Consider the following 14,050-nt stretch of genomic DNA (forward strand, 5'->3'; position numbering starts at 1 on the left):
GCAGCTTTTGAAAAGACGTTCAATTGTGAACGCTCGCCACCAAAAAGTTATTGGGTTCTTTTTTTTTTGGTATGGTAATCGCGGGTGTTACACGAGGCCATTCCCCCTGACAAAAGTTGGGTTCACTAAGAAAGCCCCGATTAATAATATACCACACTCGTGTGGAATTAGTTATATCTTAATGACAGGTTTTGTGATTCCAGCGTGTGCGTATCAAGTGGTCGTAAACAACAACAAAAACTGTCTGAATTTAACAAAAGTGATCAATACAAAATAACGCCTTTTGTGCAGTGGTTGTATGAACAGGAATATTTGGATCATGACACCTGTAAGTTGGTGCTGCACTGTCTCCACATACAGTGCATGGGTTTTTGTTTGTTCATGTATAGTGGATGAATTAAACTAGTGTATATGCTCAGCTACATCGTTTCCGGGTAGTGTAAAGGATGTGATACAAGTACTGGCAACAGGTAGAGAGAATGTCAGGGAATACCTCCGTTGTTAAAAGTTTTACCTATTTTTTTTCTCCCTAATTTCTGTACGTTGGGAGAAATTACGGCGTATGACACTCCATACATGCATTATTAGTGGGCGTAGCGATCGATGGAGGTTTACGGGGAGTCCAACACGCACGCAGGCTACTATAGGGCGTTACTAAGCAGACCTGTGATTGGCGGGCTGGGTGGGGGACCGTTGGCGCACACCGAACGACATGTACGAAATGCATGCAACACTGGACATTGCTGAAAGGGGATTCTCTAGTGATTAATGCCATTATACACACTCCACCATTGTCCCGTGTACAACTATAATATCCCTCGATCCACACCGCCGTAAACCGGCAGACGAAGACGGGCTAACACGGCGATCCGTAACAGTCGACATCAATTTCAGCTGATACAGGCTCGGATACCTCACTAGCACTGCAACATCTCGTAGATGATACAGCATATCCTGGACTGTTTCAGTAGTTGTTCGTTCTTTTTTTTCTTCTTCGAGCCCCTTCATTGTCAGCTACGCGTCTTGAATGACAATAGCGTTCCACAGAAAGCCCCCACAGAATAATACCTGCCGTGCTCAATGCCTTTTCTCTCTCTCGCTATGTCAATTTGCAGACTGTAACGTCACTCACGATTCCTCATTACCTCCCCTTTATTGTGTTCGCGGTTAGTCAGACAACTCGAGCTTCAGCGACGAACACTTCGGGGCGACGTGCGTAGCTAGACCCGCTCAATTCATTTCACGTTATCGCGGTGTTCTAACAGTTCCTCGAGAAGAGAGACGTTCTAATCCACCAAGAGTTTGTGTTTTTCCGGGACCCTTTTGGACTCTGAAGTGTTTCAAGTGAATTTATACGGCAGTTGGAGTCAGTCAGCTAAAGAGACGGGAAGTTGTCACCGAGCCCCCGGAACTGTTCTTCTCATAAGTTGTAAGTATGGGTTCCTGTGCACACGTTCATGTGTTTACAAGTCTCCTATGGGCACATGCAAACTTTTGTTGAGTGTGTGTACCTACAGTGCATGATACAACCACCCTCCCTGGTATACACATGTTCCATGATTATGACTGATTGGGGTTCGTAATTAAACAGGATTTGGGATTAAGTCTACGGTAGACTAGTGGGCAAAACATAAGAAATTTCAGTTTGGTACATTTCCGGTGGTACGGTACACCAATTCTTTCCTAAGTTGATGATACAGCAGACAACTCGTCTATAGATGAATCATTGTTGATGAGGAAACCAAATTGATATTTTAAACGAATGCATTTTGCACAGTAATGTCGGGTTCTCGTTTCTGTCTTCTAAACGTGCATTTGTAGAAAGTATTCGAAAGTGATGATTGTATATACACCCGTCATTTTCCCATTGAATGTAAACATTGTGGCCGAGAATGTAAACTAATTGAACCCTTTGCATTTCGGTAGAAATTACGTGCGGAAATTTGAATTAGTTTGTGTGGAAAGAATTCGCACGCTGCCACCAATTGTTGAGTCAGTCATCGACTATGATGGGTTTTTCCCTAAATAAATGTTTCTTCGGCGTTTTTTATGTCGTAGATTCATAGTAAATTTTTACATTCTTTTTTTTGTTTCATTTCATTGATAATGTCGATAAAGTTCTGTTCTTTCTAAAAAGGTATTAATTAATAGAGAGTACATGTAAGCCAAGAACAATTTAAGTTCCTCTGCATGTTTATCTTTTGGGAACATAATAACCCTTTCCGAATCTCATTAACTCATTAACTTTATTTCATGTTCAGACCCATTTTATAATAAATTACTTAAAAAATGAAAGCAACATAAAAGTTAGGCCCAACCTATGGAAGAATGCAGTATTCAGACGCCACTTCTTTGGCGGTGTACAAAGTCTATGGAGAGTCGAGTGCATTTTCAAGGTACATGTATTTCCTAACAAAATTGGAATTGTGTCTCGGTCCCAGATTCATGTCTTTTCAATATTTTTGCAATGAATGACCTTCTTTGAGATGAAAGTCGGTGAATTATAGATGATGAAAAAAAATTGGATCAAGATGCAAACATTCTTTCTCCAACGTAATACATGTACATCAGAGACGTGCACTCGTGTCGTAGTTGCATTAACATGATCCACAATTTTAAACAGAGAAAAACACACATTTCTGTCGGTATTTTTGTTTATATTAGGACCGTGTCGGCATAATCTATTATTAGAAACAAGGTTTGCTTCGCCTCCAGACAATACGAATCACACGTTTTATGGAAGGGAAAACAATCATTCTCGAGTTGTTAAAAGCCACACTGGTCAAACAAGTCAAATGGCAGATATCACTTAGCATGGCGCGTACAACAAACGTATACCTATGTCAACACGGGACCATTAAAGCACAGCCGACTCGGACAGAAAAAAAGTCACCAAGTTGGTTGACAAACCAATTAGCATTGATTTAAGCAGGGGCAGACTGTGTCTAATTAGCAAGTGTCATACAGCCTCGGGTACATGGTGTTACTAAATGGAGGACTTTTAGTGTTATGCCCGCCGGCTCTATAAGCGAGGTTGCCTGTCGAGAATTGCAGCAATTTTCGGTCGGGTGTTACTTCTTACAACCGTCCTTCATCATTATAGCAATAGTAGTCAGTGTTTTCTCCAAATTTGGTCTTTTTTTGCATGACCCCAATGGTTACATAGTTAAATTTGAATGAAATAATCTGATCTTCGGACAGTTCTGCATATCCAAAAATAATTGTTATATTGTGTGGGTCTATACATATCCATACGCAGATATTGTCAGTGTTTCTTATCTTATGTAAAAAAATACTCTTAAAAAATGTGTTTAGCAATCAATACTATCTTGCTGTCACTTTGTTTAGAAGCTAAAATTACTCGAACATGTCTATTCCTAAACCGCTATTAAACACTATCCATCAATACTCTAAACATGTTTAGCATCTAAACATGTTTACAGACTGATAGCAAGAAAGTGTTTAGAAGAGTGTTAATTGCTAACCATTTTTCTTTCGAATATTTTGGTTTGACGATGTCTGTAATACCTGAACAAATCACAATTTGCTTATTATTCACGTTTTTTTCTGAATATTTTTTCTCTTGAATACCTTGAATCTTTTCAATCCGCTTGAAAAATTTAAAATTTGTTGTGATGTCATCTGTCATGTAAGACCCAATTAGCGGCGAAAAGATAAAGTCTTTAGATAAAGTCCCAAACTGAGCAGTTAGTGACGGCAATTTGTATGGATCACACAAAGTACTACGTCATTAAAGTGTAGTAATTAAAGAGTAATAATTTGTCACCAAGCATTACATTGTCGATAGTTTAGCTGGCTGCGCGCGATGTCCCTGCACCTATGCATTGTGGGATAGGAGACATCATGGCGCCTGATCCCTCAAGCAGTGCACACACGACAAACATTTTCTGTGTAACCGCGATTGGCAAACGAATATCTTGTGTACACGTTGGCGCTGTGCAAATTCGTTTTGCGTAATACGAAAAGAAGTCCAAACATCACTGGTATTTAAGTCTCTGAAGGTATATCTCGATAATGGGCTTTTGGGGGTAGCGGTTTCATATTGCGATTATAGTAGTATTACAGATCATAACGATGTAGATACAGTGCTGAACAAGATATTATAAATTACTGGGATTAGGCCTACTAAATGGAAGGGTTTGTTTTTAAATAATAAAAAAAAACACTCCATCAGACCGTTCTCAATCAGACTTTTTTTCCAACGAACTTCTTTTTGGAGGACTTTTTTTGTCATGATCAAGATGGCCGCCCCCATCATCTCTGAGGCAGCCAATGAAATGAAACCCGCGGGGCCTTGAGCCAATCACACGGCACTAATCTATCTGAAGCGAAACGAAGCGTCTTCTCGTCACAAAAAAAGGCGGCATTGGAGATGATTAATCTTGTCTGTTTGCCCGGTCGATAGAAATTGATTTCAATCACAAAAGGCTGAAATGAGTCAAACACTTGGATTCATTAGCGGAGTTTTGTCTGTATGTCTCTTTAGAGCGTCCGATATTTTTTAAAGTTCCTTGACCGCACAAACCTGTGTTCCACGATGTAGTTTCGGGTTGAGTTTCCAGAAAAATTGAACAATTTGCATTTTATAAAAAAAAATGAAATAATTGCTGTAATCATTTTGCATCATTGATTTAATGTGAGTGTTTGTATGTACATAATTATATCTGCCTGAGCCATTTCAGTCACTGATCGTCATATCATTGAATTAGTTTTTGGTCATCGGGATTTGAATTCACTCCTAGAAATTTTCAGTCGATATTCAACTTTTTCTTACTTTTTAAACTTTCATACTGAAAACATCACCACCATATTGAACACAGTGCACGCCATCCTTCTGGGGCGTGCGTTTACTCGCATTGGTGCGCACGTACAACTACTGACAAAATAGTCCGAGGCACAAGCCATCCGTCACGCATGCAGAACCCGGAAAAGTTTCGTGTGGCCCCACGGTGCGTTCACGCAAGGCCCGCTGGCCTCAATTTTAATCTCCGGACTCGTGAGTGCATTGGGGGACTGTCGTGTTTTATTTGTGTGTGCCGACGCTGGAAGGCTATCGAACGAGCTGTCTTCTGCTCCCATATCAGTCCCAATTTCCGCCAATACTCAACACACTAATAGTACTATATACACTCATAATGATACGAAAATTAATGTGCATATAGTTTTTTCCTCTCGAATCCCACTTTGTTGTAACATTTCTTGTACATTTCCCCACTCAAAAACCGGTCTCTTTTTTTTTTTACACGAGTCAAAGTTTTGGGCGCCAAACACCGCTCACTCATTGCATCTGCTGCCTGGAAGTTTCCCCCATACGGTTGCCCATTTCAAGCAAGCCGATTCACCCTGACACCTCCTCGAATTCATCGTGAAATAGACCCCCGTGTTTATCCTTAATTACTGCGGATTGATAGTTAATTAATTAGGTTAGGCCAGACACTTCTACCGCGATCTGACAGCGTACCGTTTGGCCGAGTTGTATACGACACACTCTGTGGCCGGGTTTAGCGGGCGAGAACACCCGATGCGACTGGGCCGCGTAACTCGCCTAATTGGCGGCGGTGAAGCTTCCCCTCCGAATTTGGGCCCCCCGAATCTCGCGGCTTGGACTATGAAATCTCGAAGTATCAAATCAAGCCATCACGGTCGACAGACCACTCGGAAAATACAACCTCCTCATGTCTCCCGCCTCCCCACAGTGGGCCCCCGCTAACACATCGCTGGGATCGCGCGCGTGCGGGATGTTTCGTCTCAGACAATCAGGCTAAATTGAAACCGCGGTAAATTCAATTGCTGGAGGTGCCTTGTGCCGCTAGGCGAAGGAATTAACCAAAGTGGCCCGTCCTTTTAAGATCTGATGATATAAATTACATTTATTTGGGGCTCTGCACGGAAGAAAGTTGGAAATGAAGGGGGAAAAGCCACTTGATTTAACTAGACCGCGTTCTTCAAAAAGCAAAATCTCTCAAACAATGGTGAATGGCGTTGGCCTAAATCGTTCCTTAGTTATTCTCTTTGTCGCTTTCATTTACCAAAGTAGAAGCTTGACTACTGATTTCAATAGCATGTATTTTATTTATCTTTTTCACTTATTTCCATTCTGTGCTTAGCTTAGAAATAAGCAAAGCCCGATTCCAACGTCACTAAGACAAGGTTTAACAAAAAAGAAATGGCTTGTAGTTTCAGGAGTGACCAACATTTTTTTGGATTATAGTCCAGTGACGATTGCTTAAAATAATGTACATAATGTCACTTCAAGTCGCGCATGGCTAGCGCCGTTGCAACAGCCTACCCAATATATACATCCGAGTCTAACCCCAACATAAACGTACATCCAATCCTCTAACAGTATTTTCCCATCCGATAATGTGAGGAAGAAACAAATAAAGAGATTTTTTGCGCGGTTTAATTTCTACTTATGGCGCGCTACGAAATACAAACAAGGTGAAATCTGTGTAAACTAGCTTAAGTCGGTCTGATCCGGTAAGGACGCACTCGGCACGGGTCTACGGACGAGTAGTTGGTGGTATATATCGGTGTATAGAGAGGCCGGTGTACGAGTTTGCCTTGGAGGGACGTGTCCAAGTCATGAATGATATTATTACATAAACCGATTCATTTTTCCTGAATGCCGCGAGAACCCTTCACTGATATATTTAAGCCCCAACCAATAGCCACTTAAAGTATTCGTTTACATCGGCGCACGGGGGGATCTTCCCGTGACGGGAGATTCTATAAGAGGTATTAATCTGCCGATCTGATGATTTTGTCTGAACATATTGATACTGTGGCAGTTGGGATCATAGAATATAGCCACATTAGCATCAGTGAAATAATTTATGTATTTGAAAGCATGATGTGTAGTAGACGCATGTATGCTGTACGTTTTCAATTGAATAAGCACATGAGTCGTGGGTGTAAAATGAATCGTTGAACTTTACAACAATTTTGTTTTTCATGTTCACAGTTTCTGAGTAACGTTGCCGTTTGATTATTTAGAATCAATGAATGGGATGTTTGCGGTAACACCATGTAAATCAGTGGATGACCCAATGTGTCTCCTGATGACGAGCAGAGCATACTGCTCGAAACGTCGAGTTAAACCAATTGGTTCTTTCTCAAAACCACACACTAAGAGATATCTTTCATTTACATGGTGTTACCGCAAACCTCCCATTCATTAATCATGTCCACCATGCAAACCCTAAATTATTTACAATGTTCCACAAAGTTAGAGTCAACTTTATAAACCAGTGCTCAAAAAACAGTTCTTTTCTTCTCAATTAATCACCATGTCTCAGGTCACACACAGCACCGTCAACAACGAGCTCCCGCCCCGATAAGTGGATGCCCAACGCCCGCTACCTTCACTGCTTCCCTGTTGGCGGCGAGAGCTGCATGGGGAAATCTGACGTCATGGAGAAAGGATGGATTGCGTCATCAGTAAGCCCCGACAACATCAAGACTGAACCTGGGTGAGTAGAGCTTGTCTTGCGTTATCGTCTGCGGTATCTCTGATTGTAGTCGCCATTTTGGATTGAACTCTTCACATGTAGCATTATCACAATATTCATGCATGCACATGCCACATTATGTCTTTCTGTCACCAGTCACGTGATAATCCCGACTTGAATGGTATGCAAGTAGGAATGTGTCACGTGACTGGTGATCATGAGAAAAGAAAAGTAGAAGACAGTTTTCTACATGAGGCATGAATCGATATAAGTCACACAATAATACTGCATTAATTGATATTTGACCAACTTAAAACATGATGCAGGAAAAAAGTTGCTTCTAACTTCACTGATTGAAATAATCAGCGAATGTAAATTGTAAAGGTCGGAACAGTCTTGATGGTGACGCAAAAAATCTCTCTTGAAGGTGAAATGACATACGAACAGAAGCCAGCATTTACTGGCCTGCACCTAGACTGTTTCCCGGTCCATGCACCTAAAGATATTTTTGAAGTCCAAAGGACAATGGGGTCTGGGGAACCGGACTAGCCTGCGCCCTTTAAACAGCTACAGCAGCTTTAATTATGTCTTTATAGAAAGGCCCTAAGTTACCCAGAATGCCATCCCCACCGTCCTTCACAAGATTCTGTGAAGCCCGTCAGCCCTTCAGCGTCCTAGGCCCTAGCTTTTCCTACATAAAAATACGGACGAAACGTCAATGCGCAACTAACATGATGTATAAATTATGTAATACAAAAGAAATGTTGGATTTGTATGGATTATTTCAGGTACGAAATATGTCGTGAAACTTAGTCTGATTTAAAGGTAAACCAAACCTTCTTTCAGTGACTTACTTAAACACTATAACTCTTTCAAATCAGTTCCTTTTAGCCTCGGTATACACTCGAATTCGAAATCCTGCCAAAAAGTTATCAGACATCAGGAAGGAAAGAAAAAAAACAGAGGTACTCTGATTGAGGCACGCTATCTCGGCACGGTTTGATTAATTTGCGCCAACATCGGAGTGCAGTCGGCTGGCTGCATCATGCCCCTCACGCCTTGCCAAGCCAGGCCCCTGCCGATCTTTCGGCACGCAATGCCCAGTGGTAAGCAATAATTACAATTACACCCCGTAGCCAAAAAGAGAGAGGGGGTAGGAAAGTGGAAGCAATCCTTGTTAGTTGAGGAGATCTTTGGCGGTGATATTTTTTTTGGCTTGGGTTCTGGTGTACCAGACTTGACTGATTCGTACCGATGTGGCCCCCGAGGGGCTACGGCGTGCTTGCCCCTAGAGCAGACGCTTCATTAATGCTTGGACTCGGCTAAGACCCTAATGAACTCGTGAGATGCTACAGCGGAGAGAGAGAGAAGAAGAAAAAAAAGACGCCGCGGCCAGCCCTTCTAGTCAGCCGGGGCTGGCTGGGAAAATCCTTTTAAAAACTCGGCAAAACACAGACGGCAAACAGCCACCTTGCATTTTCAGGCGCTAAGGGAATATGAGAGTTCAGGGAAGGAGTTTTTTTGGCAGAGGAGTTGTTTATTGATATTAGGAACCGTAGTTCCCATGTGTTTCTCAGGAAAATTCTACCTGGACTTCGCGATAGAGGTCTGTTATTAGAAGTTAACGAATATTTTGGTATGAAGTCAAAAATTTGTCAGTTGCATCGCATGACACGAAATATCCCAACCACCAACTCCCGCGAGCAGACTCCGCATTCAAGTGCCGCCAGTCCGCATAAGGGGAGAAGAAACAGGGGAAAAAAAGAAACAACTTCACAGCTCAGTAAAGATATGATCAATAATTCCAATAACAATTCAGACCTTTTGTTGGCGAGTTTCCGTCATGTTGTATTGTCGGCACGGCATGCCAGCATAGGCCAACCGCCCCTTTTGTAACCCGGCAAGTTCGTGCCCAGCGGGCAAGTACACCTGGAGTAGATTCTGATGGGGCGAAGGGGGGAAACAAAAAATGAGACCGTTCCGTAAAAAAAGGTGACGCGCCGACAAAAACAGCGCTGCGGGGAGCGGGTGACTGGAACGCCACCTCCGCGCTAACTTTAACCTCTACCCGGCAAAAAAAAAAGTGGAGAAAGAAATGGACTTGAAACACCATGGTGGTTTTTGTTCGGGATGGGGGCATTGTTAGCGCGTTCCTAGGGTGAGATGGATGGAGCGATTGGTGCAAAGAGGCAGGGCAACCCGTTCGCCGCTGGTCGAAACTTTCTGAAGCTTGCAATTGGGGTCAGGGGGTCACTTACACCTTCTGACGCATACCTTCTCTTATTTTTGCAATAATTCTGCCTGTACGATTCCCTTTGTATTGTAGGACTATAAGGAAAGCCCTTGTATATCGCTATTTATCATTATCAAACAAAGCGTTGAATCTATATACGGCATTGGCTTGAAATCAGAAAGACAAAACAAAAACCCAACGTGGCTTTAGGGACCCAGTCATGAAATTTTTCGTCAATTTCACAGTTTGACGGGCCTAGTGTTGTCGATGTCATGCGCGCTCACAAAGGCATTTCACGCTTGCCCAGGCGCACAAAATGCCGTCGGCGAGTGGAACGAGTTGTTCACATCTATGGGCCAAAACTACGGTGAACTAAAGGAATTTGAATGCAATAAGGACTGGAAACGGGCAAAAAAATGGTTGGAACTTGGAATATCTCTGAACTATTACTGAGGGGTTAACAACATCATAGGACATGGCCGACATGCTTCCCACTGGTTGACGCTTTCAACACTGATCTTTGGTGTTAATAACTAATCTTTTAATTTGTGGAGGAAATTAATTACAAACTCGTAGGTTTTACACTAGAATAATTATATACTTTTTAATTTCATTATATCCACTTATATATAGACAAGTTCTTGATTTACATTGGCTACATGTGCTTGTTTTGTTTTATATTAACACATATAGACCTATATCAATCTAAGTAGGCCTATATAAAGCCGAGTAAAATCATTTTGAACAAACTTGGCGATTCGAAAACTCAATATATGCAAAATTATACCACAGCCATACAAAAACCTTGGATTTCCTGTGTTTGGTCACTAAAATAACAGGTTGCAACATTTTGAAATTTTTATTACCCTGGAAAGAAAAGAAAAAAAATGCTCTTTTTTTTCCCAGCGCAGATTTTGATCTTTAATTTCAATCCGCCGGAAGACATGGTATTTGGAGCGTACAGTGCCATGTGGCATATGGGACGGATGCTGTGGCTTGTACATAGGGACGCTAAGCCATAGGAAATGTCAAAGTCAGGCCGCGCTGCTATAGGAAAGTGTGCGGGTATTATTGAAAGGTTGGCACTCTCATTAACATTGTTATGATTACGGCCACCAACTTGGGTGTTTGATCTTTGCCGACTGTTTCCTTTTGTGATATTTTCATTCGAGGGGGATAAAAAAAGGAAGCAAAACAATTTACATGACCGTTTTCCGTTTGATTTATTTTTGGCCTCCTGATTGGGAAACCTTAAAAGCACGTGGGCAGTCATACAGTCATCGTCTAAAAAAAACCCGGGGTCTTATATAGCGCACGTATACAATAATTAGGTACTCAAGGTGCTGGAAATTATGTCTATTATTAAAGAAAGGTAAATAAAGTATATGAGAAATATGAGACCCATTATGTAGCACCTTATAAGGGTATACAAGGTGCTGCGGCGAATATTGCAGCCACTGCCCGAAACACCGGGGCAAACCCATTCTCTCGGCGATAAGTGTTACTGGGTTCTTTAACGTGTATTACACAACACACGGGACCTACGGCTTTACGTCCCATCCAAAGGACGAAGCAATAATGGTAAAGTGCCTTGCTCAAGAGCACAAGCACCATGTTCCCACGGTCAGGATTCGAACCCATGTACCACGGCACACGAATCGAACCCGTAACCATCGGACCACAGCACCCCAAAAAACAAAACAACGCTGAGTTTAACACAGTATAGAAATCCATGACTGTTTTACAGTGACAACATTGGTCTGTACTCTTTTGCCAAATTCATTTCGGTTGAATTTATTGACAAGATTTTAAGAGTTTATGACACTTTTCGGAAATCAAGAGATCCACAGTGCTAAAAAATCCTGAAGATGTCATTTTTACGACACTGGGATTGCGACTCGAATCAGAAACATCACAATCAAGTGGGGACGAACGAGTGTTAGGAACGACTTATGAATTCTAGCCGTGACAAAATGTCTGATGCATCACCAATGGGTGGCAAATTGTAGGTTCGGAGTTGTCCACAGATTACACACGGTAAATCCAATCCAACGAAAATACATAATATCTCACGAAAATGCTTAATAAATAACAGTTGGGATCGCGCCTCGAAGCTGAAACATCACAATTCTGAAGTGGGTGTTAGGAACGACTTATGAATTCTAGCTTACAAAATGTGTGCTACATACACCAAAGGGTGACAAAGTGGAGGTTCAGAGTTGTTCACAGATTACACACGGTAAATCCAATCTCACGAAAATGCCTAATAAGTAACAGTTAAAGTGAAACTTCGTTATAGTGCATAGTAATGTGCTATCTACCGCGCCGTACTGGTGTGAAAATGACGACTTAGTTCACATTACCCACTCCGCTTACTTCGGCAGGCGTAGCGGGCCGCGTCGCGATTGACGAACAGTAATTATATTTCCCAATTAATTGAGCATACATTTTAATACATTAGATCCACCAATTTACAGGAGGGGGATAAATTTGCAAAGTGAGAAGGCAGCTATAGATCTATAAACTAATAGCGACACGACTCAGGGTCATCTTTGTCAGTAGTGCCCACGGGGCTGAAGCGGCGAGAGCCCCGGCAGAGGTTTGTCTTATTGCTCGCCCCAGCCGCGGCCAAAGTACTTTTAAGCCAAATTTTCCTCTTGAGTGCGCGGGAAAGTATCATAAAGATTTTTTTATCACTGTAATTTCCCCCCTTTTTTAACAGAGCACTCTTTCTGGCCAGCTTCAGCGGTACCGTAGTCATTTAGCCATTCATTTTGACGGAATTGTAAAGCGAAGCATGTCAAATTCATAATTAATTTTGATCATTAATTTTGTAAGATAATTGGGGCCTATACAGCTTCATTCCGTGAGTTCACTGTACACTGTAACATAGTTGGCGGAAAGTTCAATTAAGTCAATGCTATAGATCTATAGGCCTATACGATCCCTAACAAAGAGAAATAGATAACTAAACTAGTCGATTTATATTTAGTAGATTTATATATAGAATATAAATCTAAGTAGATTTATATTCTTTTTTATATTCATAACTTTGGATGCCTGATACTATACGTTAAGAAGTTCCTTTTCAATTATACTTCTCTCCGTAAGTATGTTTTGCGGTCTTTCAACTACAGATTCCTGTTATCGATGGAGAAAGGCAAAAATGAACCTGTTCATGGGGAAATCTTTGAAATATAACCGTGTGTACTTTACTATACGTGACTGCGGAGTATCGAGAAGCAATCCGCGGCAGTTTGCGAAGCTTGCACTCACGGGCCGAGTATGCCGGGCCGACGCACGGACGGACCCGCGGGCTATCAGGAAACAATGTAATAACGACTAATGGGCAAGACAAATCATATATCGACCGGAGACTCACACAAAATGTACAAGGAGAAAGAAACCCACTTGCACCGGCCTGCCAAATGGATATTAATTATGTCAGGTACACAATTTGGGCAGTTTTGAAGTGGGGTCGGATTTCGGGGGGGGGGGGGGGGGCTGGAGAGGGGAAATGACTGGAGTGCGTTAATAACCACCCACTCGCGCGTAGAGCCGTCGAAATCATGCTTTTCTTTGAACGATATTGCGCAATGGAAAACAATTTCCTGTTGTGGTAGAAGCAAGACCAATTTTGACATCTTGTGAAATGATATCGATCCGCCATTAACGATCCCCCTGTTTTGACCATAATGGATCTTTCTTTGTTGGAAGGGGAAAGAATAAATCTCGGTACGTTATCGTGCGTCTTCCCAATTTCTTTGTATCGGTCCTCTCTAATTTTACATTATGTATGTCATCAAGTTCACTGTATAGATACATGTACATATACTCCTCTGTTTCTTAGTATTGTTGCGTCGAGTATTATCTTAGAAGCTTATTAACATGTTTTTGTTGATTTGCCTTTCACACGCGAACATTATTTGACACATCGAAGTCTATATCTTGATGTCCAATTCTCCCGGCTTAAAAGTCGCAAGTTTTGATCAGGCTTGAATGATACATTCATTAGGCCTATCTAGATCATATGAATCAATTTTGTTGTTATAAATTGGCCCAAAATTTCCTTCTTGAAGTTGGCTGGCAGTGCCATTTTAGGGTGTTTTGTCCTGTCTTTGAACCGGTGGGGGGGGGGGGGGGGGTGAGATGGCACACACAGCGCTTGGTTGGCTGCCGATGTGCCGAAAGGGGGCACTCTCGTGGACCAAATGGGGCGGAAGGGAAAGTCTCACTCGGGCATGTGTTGTCAGAGGGCTAGGCCGTTCAGATACTTTACGGGTCACGGGTCACTTGTAACGAATTTGCGATGAACTCTGTGAAACTTAGTTTCTTTCTTTTTAAA

General features: G+C 42.0%; 1 protein-coding gene across 2 annotated transcripts in view; it reads left to right on the top strand.

The window, feature by feature from the left end:
* Window positions 1-710: 710 nt before the first annotated feature.
* LOC119721166 (homeobox protein OTX-like) overlaps window positions 711-14,050 on the top strand; it is a 33,226-nt gene continuing 19,886 nt past the window's right edge. Inside the window, exons 1-2 of one of the 2 annotated variants that reach the window (XM_038191034.1) lie at window positions 711-1,429; window positions 7,320-7,493. In XM_038191034.1, coding sequence (XP_038046962.1) covers window positions 7,366-7,493 — 128 coding nt within the window. In that variant the 5' untranslated portion in view covers window positions 711-1,429; window positions 7,320-7,365. The remainder of the gene's footprint in view (window positions 1,430-7,319; window positions 7,494-14,050) is intronic. The other variant, XM_038191033.1, reaches the window with a different exon arrangement.

Source organism: Patiria miniata, unplaced genomic scaffold (assembly GCF_015706575.1).
Source record: "Patiria miniata isolate m_02_andy unplaced genomic scaffold, ASM1570657v1 HiC_scaffold_13, whole genome shotgun sequence".
Lineage (NCBI taxonomy): Eukaryota > Metazoa > Echinodermata > Asteroidea > Valvatida > Asterinidae > Patiria > Patiria miniata.